General features: G+C 35.1%; 1 protein-coding gene across 1 annotated transcript in view; it reads left to right on the plus strand.

Moving 5' to 3' along the window:
- The window catches only part of LOC131066135 (alpha pinene synthase, chloroplastic-like), a 48,447-nt gene extending 29,898 nt beyond the window's left edge, over positions 1-18,549 (plus strand). The window contains exons 2-5 of the mRNA XM_059209097.1: positions 9,124-9,228; positions 9,478-9,616; positions 17,877-18,125; positions 18,253-18,549. Coding sequence (XP_059065080.1) covers positions 9,124-9,228; positions 9,478-9,616; positions 17,877-18,125; positions 18,253-18,549 — 790 coding nt within the window. The remainder of the gene's footprint in view (positions 1-9,123; positions 9,229-9,477; positions 9,617-17,876; positions 18,126-18,252) is intronic.
- Positions 18,550-19,467: the final 918 nt, after the last annotated feature.

The raw sequence follows: 19,467 nt of genomic DNA on the forward strand, positions 1-19,467 counted from the left end.
TGGGAGTAAATGTATCATTAAAAGAGATCAGGATGGCTTGGGAAGCTTTGATTCCAAGATTGATGAAGGTATTTTCCTTGTTTACTCAGCTCATAGTAAGGCCTACAAATACTACAATAAGAAACTAAGAAGATTCATTGAAAGTGTGAATGTTAGAGTTGATGAAGACCTGCACAAGGGAAGACATACTTAGGTCAATTGATATGATTAATCCAGTGATGAAGGTGAAGAATTTCAATCTAATAGTGAATTAGAAGATGCAACTACTAAGTCCCCTAAGTGGTATGTGTAGAAGAATCACTTGGAAGAGCAGATCATAGGAAATAAGAATGATAGTGTGCAAATAAGGAGAAGACTATCCCGGAACAATGAGAAGGTAAAATTCTGCCTCATGACAGAAATGGAACCCAAAACCTTCAATGAGGCCAACAAGGATGATAATTAGATGGCTGCCATGGAAGAAGAATTATAGCAAATTGAAAAGAACAAGACTTGGGAATTAGTCCCAAGACTAGCAAACAAGAACATCATTGGCACCAAATGGGTCTACCGGAACAAGATGAATGAAGATGGAAATATTGTTAGCCATAAAGCTAGACTTGTGTTCAAGGGTTACTCACAAGCAAAGAGCATTGATTTTCAAGAAACATTTAAACTGGTAGCCAGACTAGAAGCCATTAGGATTTTTCTAGATTTTTTAGCTTACAAAGGATATAAAGTGTATCAGATGGATGTAAAGTCTGCCTTCGTCAATGGAAATTCAGAAGAAGAAGTGTACATGGAACAGCCGGAAGGGTTTTTTTTATATGATGATGAAACCTTTGTGTGCCAGTTGAAGAAAGCCCTATATGGTTTAAAGAAGGCTCCTAGAGCATGGTATTCAAGGCTAGGTAAGTACCTAAAGGAGAAAGGATTCAAAAAGGGGAGTGTTGATAGAAATTTATACATCAAAGTAGATGGAAACCACATGATCATTGTGGTTGTGTATGTAGATGACATCATTTTTTGAGGCAACAAGGACACTCTTTGCAGAGATTTTTCAGATCAGATTTAGTCAAAGTTTGAGATGTCAATGCTTGGAGAGTTGACACACTTTCTTGGTCTATAGATATCACAACTAGATAAGGGAGTCTTCATCTCACAAACCATGTATGCAAAGGACATGTTAAAGAAGTTTCAAATGGAGGACTACAAACTGGTGAGTACCCTCATGGTGACTAGTGCAAATTAAGAAAGAATAATGAGTCATACATTGTATATATCCATGATTGGAAGTCTATTGTATTTAACTGCCACTAGACTGGATATCGTTCAGGCATTGTATATGGTGGCTAGATTTTAAGTAGCACCTAAGTAGTCACATATGAATGTAGTAAGAAGAATTTTTAGGTACCTATAGGAGACACTCAATTATGGATTATGGTGCCCTAAACAAGGGGAATTTACCTTGGAAGCATACAAAGATTTTGATTGGGCAGGTTGCATTGATGATCAGAAGAGAATAAATGGTGGTGCATTCTTCCTAGGGGACCGGTTGGTATCATGGTATAGAAAGAAGAAGGATTTGGTCTCCCTATCAACTATTGAAGAAGAATACATTGTTGTTGCCACATGCTGCACAAAGGATATTTGACCAAGGGGGAGTCTACATAGTCAAACCGGTGGTGTGAAATAAAAGGGGTGAATAGACTAGTTATGGAGAAATGCAGTCGGTGTCAAAGGGGGAAATACCCTAACCTTTTGTCAATGTTGTCAAAGGAGGAGAAATTGATGAGTGTGGAGACTTGCAGGTGTAAATTAGCCAGTGTGGAGACTTGTAGGTGTGTTGACATCAATGCCAAAGGGGGAGATTGTTTGAATTATGTTGTCATTGATGTCAACCAGTATGGAATGATCATCGGTAAGTAAGGAGTCTTGATTGGTATGCAGGAAGAAGTGTGCAAGTAGATAAGTCAGGTATGTTACTGATACACATGAAATGTAGCATCTATCGGTACACAAGTCCACTAGTAAGAAAGAAAATGATAACATAGATGTGATCATCGGTATATAAAGAGAAGTGTGATGCAACTGGTAAATGGACTTAGTGGATGGATCGGTGTGTTTGGTGGCAGATCAACTTGATCCATCAATAGAGAAGAAGTTAGCAGGTATGAAGGTCCACCAATGAGGCTAGGTTATACCGATAAGGTGAGTTGAACTAGGAGTGTGTCTTGGTTGGCGAATGATGCCAAATCGACATTGTAGTCTGAGCAGAGGTGGATGTCAACAAGGATGACATGTGGTGAGAATGTAGAAGTTTGTGAAGTGCTCATCGATGTGGTAAGAGATGAGTAGGTCAAAGTTAATGGAGAACCCGCAAATCATGAGTTGATTGTAGGATGTTGTGGCTCAAGGAAGATAGAGAGGCAAGATGATTGATCTGATTTTGTAGGACAATCTGATCCTTGTGCTCGTTGGTTGAAGGAAACAACTGAAGCATTAATGGCAATGTATAGAGAAAGGACAAAAAACCAGTTGCAAACATCTAAAAATAGAAAATGTGCATTGGAAGGTGAGGATATGGCGGTGCTAATTGATGTGAAACAGTTCATCATTCCATAAAAGTAGATCCAATCAGATTTGATGCAGATTGGGTTGGTGGAAAAAAACTCTAGCACCACCATTTGAATATTGGTTTTGGCGGGAATCCTCAAATATAAATATGTGAGCTCGAGACTGAAGAGGATTGATGTTGGATACAAGTTGTGAGAGAAAAGATATTTTGAGAAAGAAGATAGATAATTTGTTTGAGGTTTCCTTCACAAAGAGAAAGAGTGTGGTGTTAGTAGACAGGACTAGTAAGAGGTCTTTACTGACAGTGACAAAGTAACCAGTGAACCGTTATAGTCTTAACAATCAAGTGTGTACCGGTAGGGATTCAACAGTTGGAAGGAACCCAGAAGTGATACTATGTAGGGTGAAGATTAGAAGAAGAGAAGAAAGGCAGTGAGTAATTGGTAAGTGATCAAAGAGAGTAATTTGATAACCGATAGTGGAAGAACTGGTGAAATGGAGGAGGTTGGTAACCGCCATACATAAGTTGATCAGGTGTTGCAAAACTTATTTACAACAAGGTATTATGATTTTATTAAGTTGTATTTAATTTTATTACACTGAGTTGGTGCTTGGTGTAGGGGTTGGTGCCCTAAATCATTATAACATGTTTTTCATTGTGAGACTAGATTGGAGTAGTAGTCTCCAACAAATTTTCTCACTGAGGTTTTTCCCACATTGGGACCAGTGTTATGTGATGTGTCTTTGTGTGATTGCATATTGATCTCCTTTCTTATCTCACTGATATACTCTCTTGGTGGTAGAACTACTAACCGATACTTGTTGTTAGAATTAAAAGGTTAAATTTTGGAAACTACTTATTCACCCCCCTATTAGTGGTATCATGTGTTCAACAATAGTTTCCTCTCAAGATTAACTGTCTAATTGAAGGATGATACATTACTCTCCTCACACAAGTAGAAACACATTTACATGTTTTCATAATCTCCCTAGGGCATTGGCTCCACTACTTAGTTCAACATTATTTGTGTTTTATAATTAGTACATTAATTTACCATCTTTATAACAATGCACCTCTATGCACCTAATGATCTAACCTGTCCATGAACCATATCTTGAGGTGCACATACAAATACTAACCAACATGGTAACCCCTCATAGGGTATGCTACTAATGCTTCCCTTTATCACTCTTAATGTATACTACCTTCAACAATACTCAAATAATACTAGCTAGGCATGAAAGACACTTCCGTAATCCACTAGTACCAACTAGGAATCCCATGCAACATTGAAATAAGCCTACATAATCATATGCATAACACAACCTACATGCTAAGATCATACTAATGCATTATGCTACACCTTCTTTCTAGATATATCATGAGTATGGAGCTATTACATATGCATGGTGTCTAAGTATACAAGTCCTTGACTCTAGCGTGAAAGTAAACTCAAGGCATTACATAAAACCAACCTTGGACTTGACTCAATACATACACTCTAATTCCTCATACTTAAACTTAAACATGACTATTATGAGTTGCTATGACTAAGATGATTACTTCTATACCATTTTCTACATCCATAACGCATCCCATAAACACTATCCTATCTCACCCTATCACCCAAAAGTGTGCATATTATCCTACTTATACAACTACATGCATATGAAATTAATTATACATTAATGGTTTTATTGCAGCACATACATAAACATGTGCATTCTCATTTAGATCTTAATGATATCATTTTACTAATATTTGTTATATCTTTTATCCTTGGGTTGGTTGGGACTCCATGTTACTAACTATGTCATCAATACATCTTGTGTTTTCATGATCTAACTTTGGTAGCTTAATATGGTCTTTGGTTTAATGTCATTGTTCAATTCATTTTACCTCATAAACAAGATACTATCATCTACTTAGTTTGCATTGATAACCATGTGGATGTGTTTACTTGTCAAGAATTAGCTCATTACTGTTGGCATTAGGTTGTCATTGATGTCAACTAGTATGGAATGGTCACCGATGAGTAAGTTGTGGCGACCGGTATGAATGAAGTAAGTTGTGATGTCAACTAGCATGAAGGATGGAGTATGTAAGAAAACAGAAAAAGGTATGTTATTGGTACACATGAAGTATAAAGAAGGACCACTAGCCAGCAAGCAAAGAAGAACAGAGCGATGTGATCATTGATATACAAACAAAAGTATAATGCAACCGGTAAATGGACTTAGTGGATGGACAAGTATGTTTGATGGCAGATCAATTTGATCCACTAACATAGAAGAGATTAGCAGGTATGAAGGTCCACTGGTAAGATTAGGTTATAATGGTAATGTGAGTTGAACCGGTAGCATGTCTTGGTTGGTGAAGGATGTCAAACCAACTTTCCAGTCTAAGAATAGATGGATGTCGACAAGGGTGACAGGTGGACACTAGGTGGTGAAAACACAGAGGTCGGTGAAGTACTCATCAAGGTGGAAGTTTTTAATTAGGTCAACATTAATGGAGAACCTGTAAATCATGGATCGATGGTAGGATGTTGCAGGAAGATAGAGAGGCAAAGTGATTCATCCAATCTTGAAGGACGATCCGATCCTTGTGTTCGTTGGCTGAAGGAAATAACTAAGTCTTTAATGGTGATTGACAGAGCAACGCCAAAAAGAATGTTGTAGACATCCAAAAATATAAAACATGCATTGCAAGGTAAGGAGATGGCAGTGTTGATTAAGGTGATGCAATTCATGACTCTTAGAAAAGAAGATCTAATCAGATTTGATGCAGATTGAGTTGGTGGAAGAAAACCCTATCATGCCAGTGTTTGAATATTGCTTTTGGTGGGAACATTCAGATATAAATATATGAACTCAAGACTAAAGTTGATGATGTTGGATGCAAGTTGTGAGATAAAAGAGAGCTTGAGAAATAAATGAGACAATCTATTTGAGATTTCTTTCATAGAGAGTCTGAGTGTCGATTTAGTAGATAGAACCGGTAAGAGGTATTTATCGACAGTGATAGAGAGTAACTGGTGAACTATTATAATCTTAACAGTCAAGTGTACCAGTAGGGTGAACAGTTGGAAAAGAATCCATGAGAGATATTGTGTAGGGTGAGGTTCAAAGAAAGAGAAGAAAGGAAAAGAGTAACTGGTAATTGATCAAAGAGAGCAATTTGATAATCGACAGTGGAAGGACCGGTGAAACAGAGGAAGTTGGTAATTGGTAGATATCAATTGATTAGGTGTTGCAGAACTCATTTACAACTAGGTACTATCATTGCATTAAAATTGTATTTCATTGGATTACACTGATTTGGTGCTTGGTGCAAGGGTTGGTTTTCCTTGGGTTGGTGCCCTAAATTGGTAGGGGTTGGCTCTCCTTGGGTTGGTGCCCTAAATCAGTAGGGGTTGGTTCTTCTTGGGTTGGTGCCCTAAATCATTGTAACCTATTGTTTCATTGTGAGGCTGGATTGGAGTGGTAGACTCCAGCAGCATTTCTCACCGAGGTTTTTCTCATATTGGGTTTTCCTTGTATATTTGGTGTTTTGAGTTATGCATTTGTATGTTTTCCCTTTTTTATATCCTCTCATATCTTATCGGTTTGATTGCTTAGTGTTTAGGTTGTTAACCAGTACTCAAAGCTTGGTTTAAAAGGAAAATATTTTAGGAAGCACTGATTCACCCCCCCCTCAGTGGTACATTGTGTTCAACAATTACATATACGTCTATATATATCATAATTAAAATGATAAGATACCTTTCTATCTCTGCATTCAGACCACAATTACACATCCTCTATCTATCATGTTAATTCTACTTAAGTGACTATATTGCTGATCTAAACTAACTTTAATCATAGCATATTGGAATTACAACTAACTAAATTACTCATAAACAACATGACAATTTCCATCAAGGTTGTATACATCAATTCAAGGATTACAATGCTTATAAATACTAAGTCATTACTTACAAGTGTTTACAATTTGTGTCCTCTCTAGTTTTATAAGACTAGATTACATTACTTCCATTGGAAGTCTAATCTAAAACATGATCATGAATATAATAGATGTTACTATTATATAAGGTTAACTCACTCCTTAATCAATATTCTTAGTCTATCATATAATGGAAGCATCTCAAATCATGAATTTTCTCCAAGGATCCAAATTAGCATGATGAAAACTCCAAGCCCATGCATGAAGAAAACACCAAAGAAGAGGGGAAAACCCCAATGGAAAAAAACTCCAACCACCTGACCAATGTGGAACCTAAAAGGAACCACCCCCTGAGCTAGGAGATTTTGCTAGGTCTCGACTCACATACTAAGCCTAGGTTGACACTTTTAAACCAAGGAACTATCATCAAACAATTTGTATACACAAGCATACCTCAACACAACACAATAAATAAGAAACTCCAGAGGTCAATAAAACATCAAGCATAAATGTAAAAATAACATAAGGGACTTGCATGCACAAGGGAGTGTCATCACATGCCAAACTAAGAACAAGGCACTAGCCTATGGCTATGTGGAGTCATATCCACCTTTGAGAGACCAAGGGAGATTGGCTTACCATCTCCATGGTCTTCTCATGCTCAGCCTAAAATATCCTCCCTAGGATTGAGTCATGAGGAACTGATAAATTATTATCTTTTTAAATTCTCTAACTACCCATACCCATTCATTAATTTAGTTATTACTGGCTTAAAATATGGCAAACTCTCTTATGCCTGAGAGGTCCGGATTTCACGCATCCTTACAAGGAACCTTGTGACAACCCATTTCTCATGACCCTCGGTTTCATAAGGAAGCCCACTCCCTTTACATGGACCCATGAATCACAAAACAAGAGGCTCATAAACAACCAAGCAAATCTAGTGTGAACATCATAAGAGGATATACCATAAATCATCACATACCCAAAGGACCAATCATCAACTCAACAAAAAGGGAGAGCCTCTTAACTAAAGGAAAGCATAACAATGCCATAATATGGATTCTATCAATTATTTTAAATAGGAATGATAGATCCCCTTTTCCAAAAGACCTCAATGCAAATTCCCCTTATCTCAGTATGGACATAGAGAGCCCAGATGATGTTTTGGCTATTTCTCATGACTCTACAGTTGATTCCGGTGAGGGTTTCACCGGCAGAGCTTTGATGAAGATCTTTGATGAATTGCATAAGTGGTGTTGGTGTAGCTTCCGATGGAGATTCGGGATGCTAATGGTGATCGTGTTCAATACCTAGTTGATTGGGATTATTTCTTTGGTGTGGATGGACCTAAATTGGGTCTCGATTTATCTAGGTTATGGACTGACTTAATGTAACATGTGGATTGGACCTCTCGATGTGTTTTATGGATGTCTTATGGGTTGGATATTAGTTGTTCGGTCTCTGACCGACATGTCTTGTAATTATGTAATTGTTTTGTTGTCTAGTGGTCGACCTTATTGTTTGTGGTAGAGGGTTTGTATATATATAATGTAAGATCTCATTGTAGATCACAATATGGAATGGGATATGGATATGTAAGGAGTGAATAATATAATAATCATTTAGGCAGAAGATTTGGTCGATAATTGGTGATCAATTTAGGTTTGTGTAAGAGGATTTGGTCCTCCGATATTGAGCTTAACCGGAACTATATTCTGGCATAGGAGATGATATCTTTGTAGTTCATTCATTCTTCTAGATTGTAGTCTGGATTTTTATGTAGTCAGTGAGACTCCTTTTGTGATGAGAAATGTGCTCTAAGTTGTTGGCCTTCCTACAAGTGTAGGCCCCTCAATTGTAATTCACATACTTACTACAAAAGTATTATCTGACTATGGATAGGCTTCCCACCATGGTTTTTCCCTTTACCGAGTTTTCCACGTATAAATATTGGTGTCATGTGGATGTTATTTATTTTGCTATTTTGGTATTTGGTTTATGCATTTTGGTATTGATCTTTTGGGTTGCGGTATTAAAGTTTAAATTTCTTAAGGTTCTGGTAATCTGGTGACAACTGATTCACCCCCCCCCTCTCAGTTTTCTTTCGGTTATTTGAACTCTCTAATAATTGGCATCAGAGCTTTGGTCCTCTCTGCAGAAAGCTTAACCACTTGAGGAAGATCCTATGGCGACTAACAGTTCAAGTTCATCTAGTTCATCTGGATCTATCTTTCGAAGAGATATTCCTAGGCTTGATGGAACAAATTACACAGTATGGAAGATTCAAATGGAGACTCATCTGAGATGTCTCCATAAGGAGATTTGGGAGATCACACAAAATGGTGTTTCACCTTATGTTTCGGCATCTGGCAATCCTCCTCTAGCAAACTTGGATAAGGAGCTTGAGAATTATTGTAGAGAAATAGAATCCCTCTTGTGTGCACTTTCTGATCAACAAATAATGGGACTAACTAAGAAATTGAAAATTGTGTTTATTTTGTGTTTAGATGATGGAAGGATTTAGATTTGGATAAAGTGGATTTTTCTTGTCATTGTCATGTAGAATATTTTTCTTTAGCATGTGCATATTCTATAGATACGAAATATTTTGCATATAGACATGATCTTGCAAAGCTTTGTGCTCTTGCAACTGTTGTGGATGATATCTATGACACTTATGGAACTCTTGAGGAGATTAAACTTTTCAATGAAGTTGTTAAGAAGTAAGTATTGTATAGGGAGAGGCTCATTAATCATATAATTTTTGAATTATTTTAAATAATAACAATTTTAAGTGGTCAAACCTAAGTAGTCATTATTATATTCAATCAAGGTTTTTCCATATACTTGATAAATATTTAATTTAGGTTCTCTACTAAAGTTGTTACCTTGTAATCTACAATATATGCATGCACTAAAGTTCATGCCACTAATAAACACTAATTTGTTGTTTTGGCATGTTTGTATCTTAGGTGGGATCCTTCTCTTCCAAATAGTATTCCTGAAAATATTAAAATTGCATATAAGGCATTTCGCATGGCAGTAAATAAGAGTGCACAAGCAACAAAGAAGACTCAAGGACGAGACATGCTCCCTTATTCACGCAAAGTTGTATGGATTTAAACCTATTAATCATTTCAAAATTTATTTCACTACTTACTCCATCCCTACACTATCCATAATCTATAGAACTAAATGATTTTTTTTTATTCAATTATCTTTTCTTTGTACAAATATTTATAATATTTTCATGTTTAACTCTAATCCTGAAAACCATAAAGTATGCCAACATGGATTCAATTAATATAGCTTGTAGCACAAAAATATTTGTTGGTTTACTTGGTTGTTTGAACAAATGCTACCCTTTTCTCACTTTCCTTTAATTAGAATTCACATCATAGTGATAGCACAACTTTAAAAGAGGCTTCTATTTTTATTCTATATTTTTATTAAGTTCTCTTTTGGATTTAAGATATTTATGTTGGCAATATTACAAGGATATTGAGAAGGTTGTTGATGATTATGGACATAACTGGTTAAAGATGTTTTACTGTCTTGATATTATTATTCTGTCATTGATGTCAAGAAATTGATTTTCTAATTCAGTATGATGTTGCCATATCTTAAGAAATATGATATGAAGATTATAAAGAAGTCGGTAAAGACACAAGAAAGAATATGATGAATAAGGGGATAAGTTATTCAATGGGCAACTCTACCGAGTCAGACAATGATGAGATCTTGATGTTTTAGATTGTTTTAACATCATACATATGTTGTAAAATGTAAAGGTTAATACTATACTATGTTGTCAAGCAAGGAACCTAGTCGGTAAACCCTAAGGTTATCACAGCCGGTTAATGAAGACAGAATGTCTACCGAGTGAAGTTTAGTATTCACTAAGTTGTAACCGAGCTATAACAGAATGCATTAAATGTTTACATGTGATATTTAATGAAAGATACTGATGAGCTAGAGCGGATCAATGATTGGCAAGCCGTAAAAGAAGTTTGTTAACAAATCTAAGGCAATGGAAAGTCGGCAAGAAGATCTACAGCTCAGATTGAACCGTATTACCCTAACACAAGTTCCAAGGTGGGGTAAAATGTTTTCAGGTTGAAAGATACAATGAACCAGGACAAGATTGAAGATCTGATGGCTATGATTGATCATGGGAAATGTGATCAAGGAGATTAAGTGGTTAGAAGATTGTTTATAAATAAGGAATTGTTGATAAACAATGTATGCGGGCAAGTGTATGCACGGGGATGCTACATAGTGATAACCAAGCACAGAAGCTTGAAGACTTGTTAGAATAACAGAGTATTGATGCCCAACAAATAGACAAGATTAGTTCTATGTCTAGATTGTATTGAACAAATAGGAATCTGCTTTAGCATTTCAGATGTGAAGTTGCAGATAGATTGTATTACTGTTATTTTGTGAAAGTGATAGGAAATCTCTTAACCAACTGGACTTAACAGTCTTATATGTAAATCCTCTAACAAGGTGACATTCTGATTGAGTGTTTGAAATCCTTTGACAAGTTCACTTCTAACAAAGTGAAGATCCTAACAGATCTGAGGAAAATCCCTTAACCGGGTCACATCTAGCAATGTGTTTGTAATCTTTAACAGGATTTTCTTTTAACCGAGCATACTCTAGAAGAGTATATTTCTTAGTGGGTTCAAAATCCCACAGTGGTTTTTCCCTATTTGGGTTTCCACGTTAAATCTGGTGTTATGAGGTTTATATTGTTCATATGCTTTTGAGTTTGCATGTTTGACAGTTTTTTATTATATGACTGATATATGTTACCAAGGTTGAATTTGATGTTTTTATGGATGATTAAGTTTGTATGATTCACCACCCCCCTCTCATCTTGTTGGCTATTGGATCTATACTTATATTAAGTATCAGAACTATCAATTGGTATCAGAGCTTTGGACTCTGAAAGGAAAGTTTAAATGCACTTGAGTTAAAGATCCAAAGATGTATAAGAGGGATGCACCTAAGCTGAATAAGTCAAGTTTCTCTACATGGCAGAAAAGGATGAAGCTACATCTATCAGGAGTTGGAGAATATGCTATATACTATCTGGAGAATGATTTTGTTGCACCGAGCACCTATCCATCAACTATGGAAGAGATAAAGGTGAAGCAAGAACATATTCAAGCAATGATTGAAATAACATCTGCATTGACCGATTCTGAGTTTAATGATCTTGAAGGCTGCAATGATGCAAAGGTAATGTGGACTAAGCCCATATTTGTATATGGAGGAGATGAACATGTTCAAAGAGAAAAAGTTGATAGTTTAAGAGGACAACTTGAATATATGAGGATGAATGAAGGTGAGAACATAACCCAGTACAGTACAAGACTAAAGGAGATTGTAAATCAAATCAAAGGAGCAGGAGGAACTATTGAAGAAAAGGATGTGACAAGTAAGTTGTTAAGAACCCTTATACCTGCCTATGCAATCCGAGTCTCTGCAATCAATGAATTGAGGTATGTACCTAATATGCCAGTTTCCTTGGATGCTACTATTGGTAAGCTACATGCATTTGAGTTAAGTAATTTTGATAACAGTGGGTCATCGGTAAATAAAGTTAAATCTGCATTTAGTTCTTTTCATCTGAATGAATCTAATGATTACAATGAAAGAAAGTATAAGTACTCTGAAGGAGATCACAGTGGAGCAAGTGAAATGTTTCGGAAGAACATGGAGGAGGTACACAAACTATATGAAGAAATTAGAAAGAAAGAAGAGTTTGAAGCACTATTGGCCAAAAGGTTACCAAGAGGCAAAGGTAAGTATAAAGGAAAACTACCTTTGAAATGTTTCAATTGTGATAAGATAGGACATATGGCTTCTAACTATCCTAAAAAAGATTCTACTAAAAAGAGAGATTACCAAGATGACAGACAAAAAGATAATCGTTAGAGAGGACACCAAGACTTCAGAAGAAGAGATAGAAAGACATGCTTAATAGTCGATGAGGAATCCAATGATGATAAATCAAATGAAACTGATACAGAGGAAGTAGTTTATGTCGCTATCAAAGATGGATCAGATGAAGAAAAGTATGAAAAAAAATCCCTAATATCTCACATAAACACTAATGATTCTTGGATCATAGATAGTGGATGCTCACATCATATGACAGGAGATAAACACAAGTTTGTTATGTTAGAAGATTATGATGGAGGCTATGTTAGATTTGGTAATGATGCACCATGTCCGGTAAGAGGTAAAGGATCCATAACACTTCTTGATAAAGCAAGATGCAATGATGATTATTGGGTTGAAGGTTTGAAATATAATTTTTTGAGTGTAGCACAGCTAAACAACATAGGTTACCGAATAGAATTTCAGAAAGGAGTTGTCAAAGTTCATGACAAGAATGGAAAGTTAGCTGCTACCGGGACACAAACAAAAGGTAATACATTTCACCTTGACTCAACTCACAATAAGTGTTTGCATGCAAAGATAGATAATACCTGGTTATCGCATAAAAGGTTTTGTCATGTTATTTTTGATAATCTGATCAAGATAAGTAAGAAGCACAGAGTAAGAGGTCTACCGAGTCTTGAAAAACCTGAGAATGCTATGTGTCGAGGATGCCAAATGGGTAAGATGACAAGATCCAGCTTTACAAGTAAGTCCTACACTTCTAAGGGAATTTTAGATCTTGTACACACTGATCTTTGTGGTCCTATGAAAGTTCAAAGTTATTATGGTGATAAGTATTTCATACTATTTGTGGATGACTATTCAACGATGATGTCAGTAATGTTTTTAAAAGAAAAATTAGAAGCTTTTCAAATGTTTAAGTGGTACAAGGCTAGAGTTGAAAATGAAACAGGAAGACAACTAAAATGTCTTAGATCAGATAGAGGAGGAGAGTTCACATCTGATGAGTTCAACCTATTTTGTAATGATCATGGTATTAAAAGACAAGTCTCTGCACCGAGAACTCCATAGTAGAATGGAATAGCTGAAAGAAGAAATAGATCTATTGTGGACTGTGCTAGAACACTGATGATTGAGAAGAAGGTTCCACAAACATTTTGGAGAGAAGCAATAAGCACAGCTGTTTACACCTTGAACCGAGTTCAATTGAAGAAAGGTACTTTGAAGACACCTTATGAAATCTGGTATGGCAAGAAACCTAATGTAAGTTATTTTAAGATCTTTGGAAGTAAATGCTATGTTCATAAAGATGATAGAAATGGCAAGTTTGATTAGAAAAGTGAAGAAGGAACATTTCTAGGATATTCTTCTAGAAGCAAAGCATTTAAATGTCTGATCAAATCATCTAACAAAATAGTAGAAAGTGAAAATGTGAAAATTGATGAATTTGCAGAAAGAACTGATGAAAGGAATTCCAAAGAACCAGAAGACTATGATGAATTTGTCTATGTGCAACCAAGAAGTCCAACCGAGATAATTGTTGAAGGAAATGAAGAAAATATCCAGTTACCGAGTGATGAAGAAGATCATACAGAGCCTACCGAGCCTATATTAGCCAAGTATGTCAGAAGACACCATGCACCAAGTCAGATTATAGGAGATAAGGATGATCTAGTGATGACAAGGAACAAACTGAGACAAAACACATGTTTGATATCTAAATTTGAACCGAGAATAGTGAAAGAGGCATTTAACAGTGAAGATTGGATAAATGCTATGAAAGAAGAGATTGATCAAATCAAGAAGAACGACACATGGACACTGGTCCCAAGATCAAAGGACAAAAATGTAATCGGTACAAAGTGGATCTTCATAAACAAGCTAAATGAGAAAGGTGAGGTCATTCGGAACAAAGCAAGATTGGTTTGCAAAGGTTATGCCCAAGAAGAAGGAATTGATTATGGTGAGACTTTTGCACCTGTTGCTAGACTTGAAGGAGTTAGAACATTGTTGGCATATGCTGCTTTCAAGAACTTCAAGGTATATCAAATGGATGTCAAATCTGCATTTCTGAATGGAATATTAGAAGAAGAAGTTTTCATTGAACAACCTGAAGGATTTGTTGAAGACAATAATAAAGATCTAGTATGTAAATTGAACAAAGCTTTATATGGTCTGAAACAAGCACCTAGAGCATGGTATGAAAGATTGCACTCTTATTTGATTAAGATTGGTTTTATAAGGACAAGTGAGAACAACAACATGTACATGAAGAATGATGAAAATGGAATACTAATCTCAGCCATATTTGTTGATGATATTATATTTTGTGGAAATGACTCTTTATGCAAGAACTTTGGAAATGAAATGAGCAAAGAATTTGAGATGTCATTAATCGGTGAGATAAAGTATTTTATAGGTTTACAGATACTACAAATGAAAAATGAGATTTTCATTACTCAATCCAAGTACATAAAGGAAATCTTGAATAAATTTGGAATGGAGGATTCAAAGCCAGTAAGTACTCCTATGACTACCAACTGCAAACTATCAAAGAATGATGAATCTACATCTATTGATGAGACACTCTACCAATCCATGATTGGAAAACTACAATATGTTGTTCACAGCAGGCCAGATATAGCACATGTAGTAGGTATTATTGCAAGATTCTCTGCAGATCCTAAGGAAATACACATGACAGCAATCAAAAGAATTTTCAGATACTTGAAAGGCACTGAAGATTATGGCTTAGTATATCAGAAAGGAAATGATTTTGATCTAAAAGTTTATACTGATGCTGATTGGGTAGGCAACATTGATGATAGAAAAAGCACAAGTGGAGGAGCCTTTTTCTTAGGAGAAAGACTAGTGAGTTGGCTTAGCAAGAAACAAGGATGTGTTTCCCAGTCAACAGCCGAAGCTGAATATGTTGCTGCAGCACTGAATTGTACCAACATTGCATGGATCCAACAACTGTTGGAAGGTATAAATGAGAGAGTTACTGAGCCAGTAACTATATTCTGTGACAATACTAGTGCCATTAATATTTCAAAGAACCCTGTTATGCACTCTAAGACAAAGCACATATCTATCAAATATCATTATCTTAGAGAAGAAGCTCAAGAGAAGAAAGTGGTGTTGGAATATGTTAACACAAAGGAGCAGATAGCTGATATCTTCACCAAGCCACTACCGAAGGACACCTTTGAATATCTCAGAAGTAAGTTAGGGGTCCCACCCCTATCTTTTACTCACTGACCGAGATCAGTGAAAGCATCACTTCAATGACTCTATTGAATATCTTTTGGGGAGTTGATACTGGAGTGATACACTTTAGAATGTTTTTCTGAAAGTGTATGGGAAATAATACTCGGATAATACAGAAAGTGATACAGGGAACAAGAATTGTAAACAAATGCTCTGACCAAGACTCAGTTGATACACAACAGCAGGAAATAACTTCTTACAGAAAGAAATTATGTTTTAGTTCTATTCTTTTTGGCATTGTTGTCAAAGGGGGAGAAGACCAAGAAGGAGAAGACCTACCCAGGGGAAGAAGACCAAGAAGAAGAAGATCTACCAAAAGGGGAGAAGACTTGATAAGACTGAGAGAAGACTACAGATTGAAATAAAGACTGAAAATAGAAGAGAAGTTTGATGTATGGGGGAGAGCATTTCAGCATTTTAGAATCACAGCAATCCAAATTTTTTAAAGGTCAAATCAATTGGTTTTGCCATCAATGCCAAAGGGGGAGATTGTTGGCAATATTACAAGGATATTGAGAATGTTGTTGATGATTATGGACATAACTGGTTAAAGATGTTTTACTGTCTTGATATTATTATTCTGTCATTGATGTCAAGAAATTGATTTTCTAATTCAGTATGATGTTGCCATATCTTAAGAAATATGATATGAAGGTTATAAAGAAGTCGGTAAAGACATAGGAAAGAATATGATGAATAAGGGGATAAGTTATTCAATGGGCAACTCTACCGAGTCAGACAATGATGAGATCTTGATGTTTTAGATTGTTTTAACATCATACATATGTTGTAAAATGTAAAGGTTAATACTATACTATGTTATCAAGAAAGGAACCTAGTCGGTAAACCCTAAGGTTATCGCAGTCGGTTAATGAAGACAGAATATCTACCGAGTGAAGTTTAGTATTCACCGAGTTGTAACCGAGCTATAACAGAATGCATTAAATTTTTACATGTGATATTTAATGAAAGATACTGATGAGCTGGAGCGGATCAATGATTGGCAAGCCATAAAAGAAGTTTGTTAACAAATCTAAGGCAATGGAAAGTCGGCAAGAAGATCTACAGCTTAGATTGAACCGCATTACCCTAACACAAGTTCCAAGGTGATTGTGCAAGTTCCAAGGTGGGGAAAATGTTTTCAGGTCGAAAGATACAATGAACCTAGACAAGATTGAAGATCTGATGGCTATGATTGATCATGGGAAATGTGATCAAGGAGATTAAGCGGTTAGAAGATTGTTTATAAATAAGGAACTGTTGATAAACAATGTATGCGGGCAAGTGTATGCACAGGGATGCTACATAGTGATAACCGAGCATAGAAGCTTGAAGACTTGTTAGAATAACAGAGTATTGATGCCCAGCAGATAGACAAGATTAGTTCTATGTCTAGATTGTATTGAACAAATAGGAATCTACTTTAGCATTTCAGATGTGAAGTTGCAGATAGATTGTATTACTGTTATTTTGTGAAAGTGACAAGAAATCTCTTAACCGAGTAGACTTAATAGTCTTATATGTAAATCCTCTAACAAGGTGACATTCTGATTGAGTGTTTGAAATCCTTTGACAAGGTCACTTCTAACAAAGTGAAGATCCTAACAGATCTGAGGGAAATCCCTTAACCGGGTCACATCTAGGAATGTGTTTGTAACCTTTAACAGGATTTGCTTTTAACCGAGCATACTCTAGAAGAGTATATTTCTTAATGGGTCCGAAATCCCATAATGGTTTTTCCCTATTTGGGTTTCCACGTTAAATCTGGTGTTATGAGGTTTATATTGTTCATATGCTTTTGAGTTTGCATGTTTGACAGTTTTTTATTATATGACTGATATATGTTACCGAGGTTGAATCTGATGTTTTTATGGATGATTAAGTTTGTATGATTCACAACGCGCCCCCCCCCCCCGGCCCCCGCTCTCATCTTGTTGGCTATTGGATCTGTACTTATATTAAGTATCAGAACTATCAATTTCTTATGTAGAGAGATATACTAAATTATTTTTCTAATAAAATTTAAAATTGTCTATAATTGGTTAAAAACTACATAATTAATTTTAGGTTTTGATTTTGATACTTTAAGATTTTTTTATTTTAAATTTTAACAATTCAACTCATATATAGTTTTACACAAAAAAACGTCACTCAATTTAAAATAACTTCTTGTTTGTTTGTATAGTGGGAACATTATCTCAAAGCCCTTACAAAAGAAGTGGAGTGGCTTGCTAATGGGTACATACCAAGTTTGGAAGAATATTTAGAAAATGGTGCACCAAGTTCAGGATATCGTGTAACCATGTTGCAACCTGCATTAACATTAGATTCTCTTCTTCTAGATAACATCCTTCTAGAAATGGATTATCCATCAAGGTTTAATGAACTTCTATGTTTATCCCTTAGATTAAAAGGTGACACTAGAACCTTTAAGGTATGTAATAGTTTTATATTCGTAATTTTAATTTTTTATGTATGCCAAAAGTTGTAAGTGTAAAATAAATTGAGTTAATTATATGTCTAAATGAATTTGATTATAATTATAATAATTGCTTTTGAAGGCTGAGGCAAATGGTGGAGAATTAGTTTCAGGCATATCATGTTATATAAAAGACCATCCTAGATCTAGTGAGGAAGAAGCATTGGATTACCTTAAAGATTTGTTGCAAAAGAGACTCAAAGAATTAGATGAAGAGTATTTGAAACCCAATAATGTTCCAACTATAAGCAAGGACCATGCTTATAATATTGCAAGAAGTTACCAACTTCTTTATAAAGAGAGAGATGGCTTCACCAACTCTAATAAAGATATAAAAGATCTAGTCACTCAAATCCTATTAGAACCTGTGCCAATGTAATCTTTTATATTGAAAATATATCTTATTGTCTTATTTTTTATATTTTGAGGCCTCATATAATGAGATGTTCCATGCTTTTTAAAATTATGTTTAGTTATCTATAATTAATATAAAAACACACATTTTAGCTTAAATATTTCACAAGATTGTATTTTCAGAAAAAATGAATTCTATAAATGTTATTATATTTTTTAAGAAAGTTTATAATTATTTAAAAATATTCTTGTCTCTTAAGTGGGTAACACCTAAATGTGTGGCTCCTCAATGTTTTCACTTTCAATTTACTAAGCATGTTTATTACCCATCTTTTGAAACCATTTGCGTGTTGTGTTATTATTAAATTCTTGTATTATTCTTCATTTGTCATATGGAAGTTTAGATGGGACTCCAAGTCATTGTGTTTTGAGGGTTGTATTGTGTCATCTACAGTTGTCTTACTATATAACATTGTATTAAATTAATTTATATATTTTTCATGATTATAATGTTATTGAGTTTTGAGGACTTAATATTGTCATGATGGCACGCATATACATGATCATAAATTATAATCATATAAGTGGCTAGATAATATATGAATTTGAATGATACATATCTTGTGCAACTTTTTTCATACACTAGTTGGGTTACAAAATCTTTTATAATAATTGTTATAGATATTTTTCAGTAGTATTATTTTCTTTGTATTTGCTTTGATTTTGAAATTATTCTGTAAAAAATTATAATCATCTACTTTGTTTTCTTTCTAATAATAAGTTTATATTTTTATGGTAAATAAGGTCAATGCATGTTACACGGAATGCATTTTGATAGTCTTTAGAAAGTTAAATTTTCAATATGTTGGTAAACAGATTCGTCTCTCACAATTTATTTAATCTTTATACCCTATAGCTCGAGAAATGAAAGAAAACTTTCACC

The sequence above is a fragment of the Cryptomeria japonica genome, chromosome 1, assembly GCF_030272615.1.
Source record: "Cryptomeria japonica chromosome 1, Sugi_1.0, whole genome shotgun sequence".
Lineage (NCBI taxonomy): Eukaryota > Viridiplantae > Streptophyta > Pinopsida > Cupressales > Cupressaceae > Cryptomeria > Cryptomeria japonica.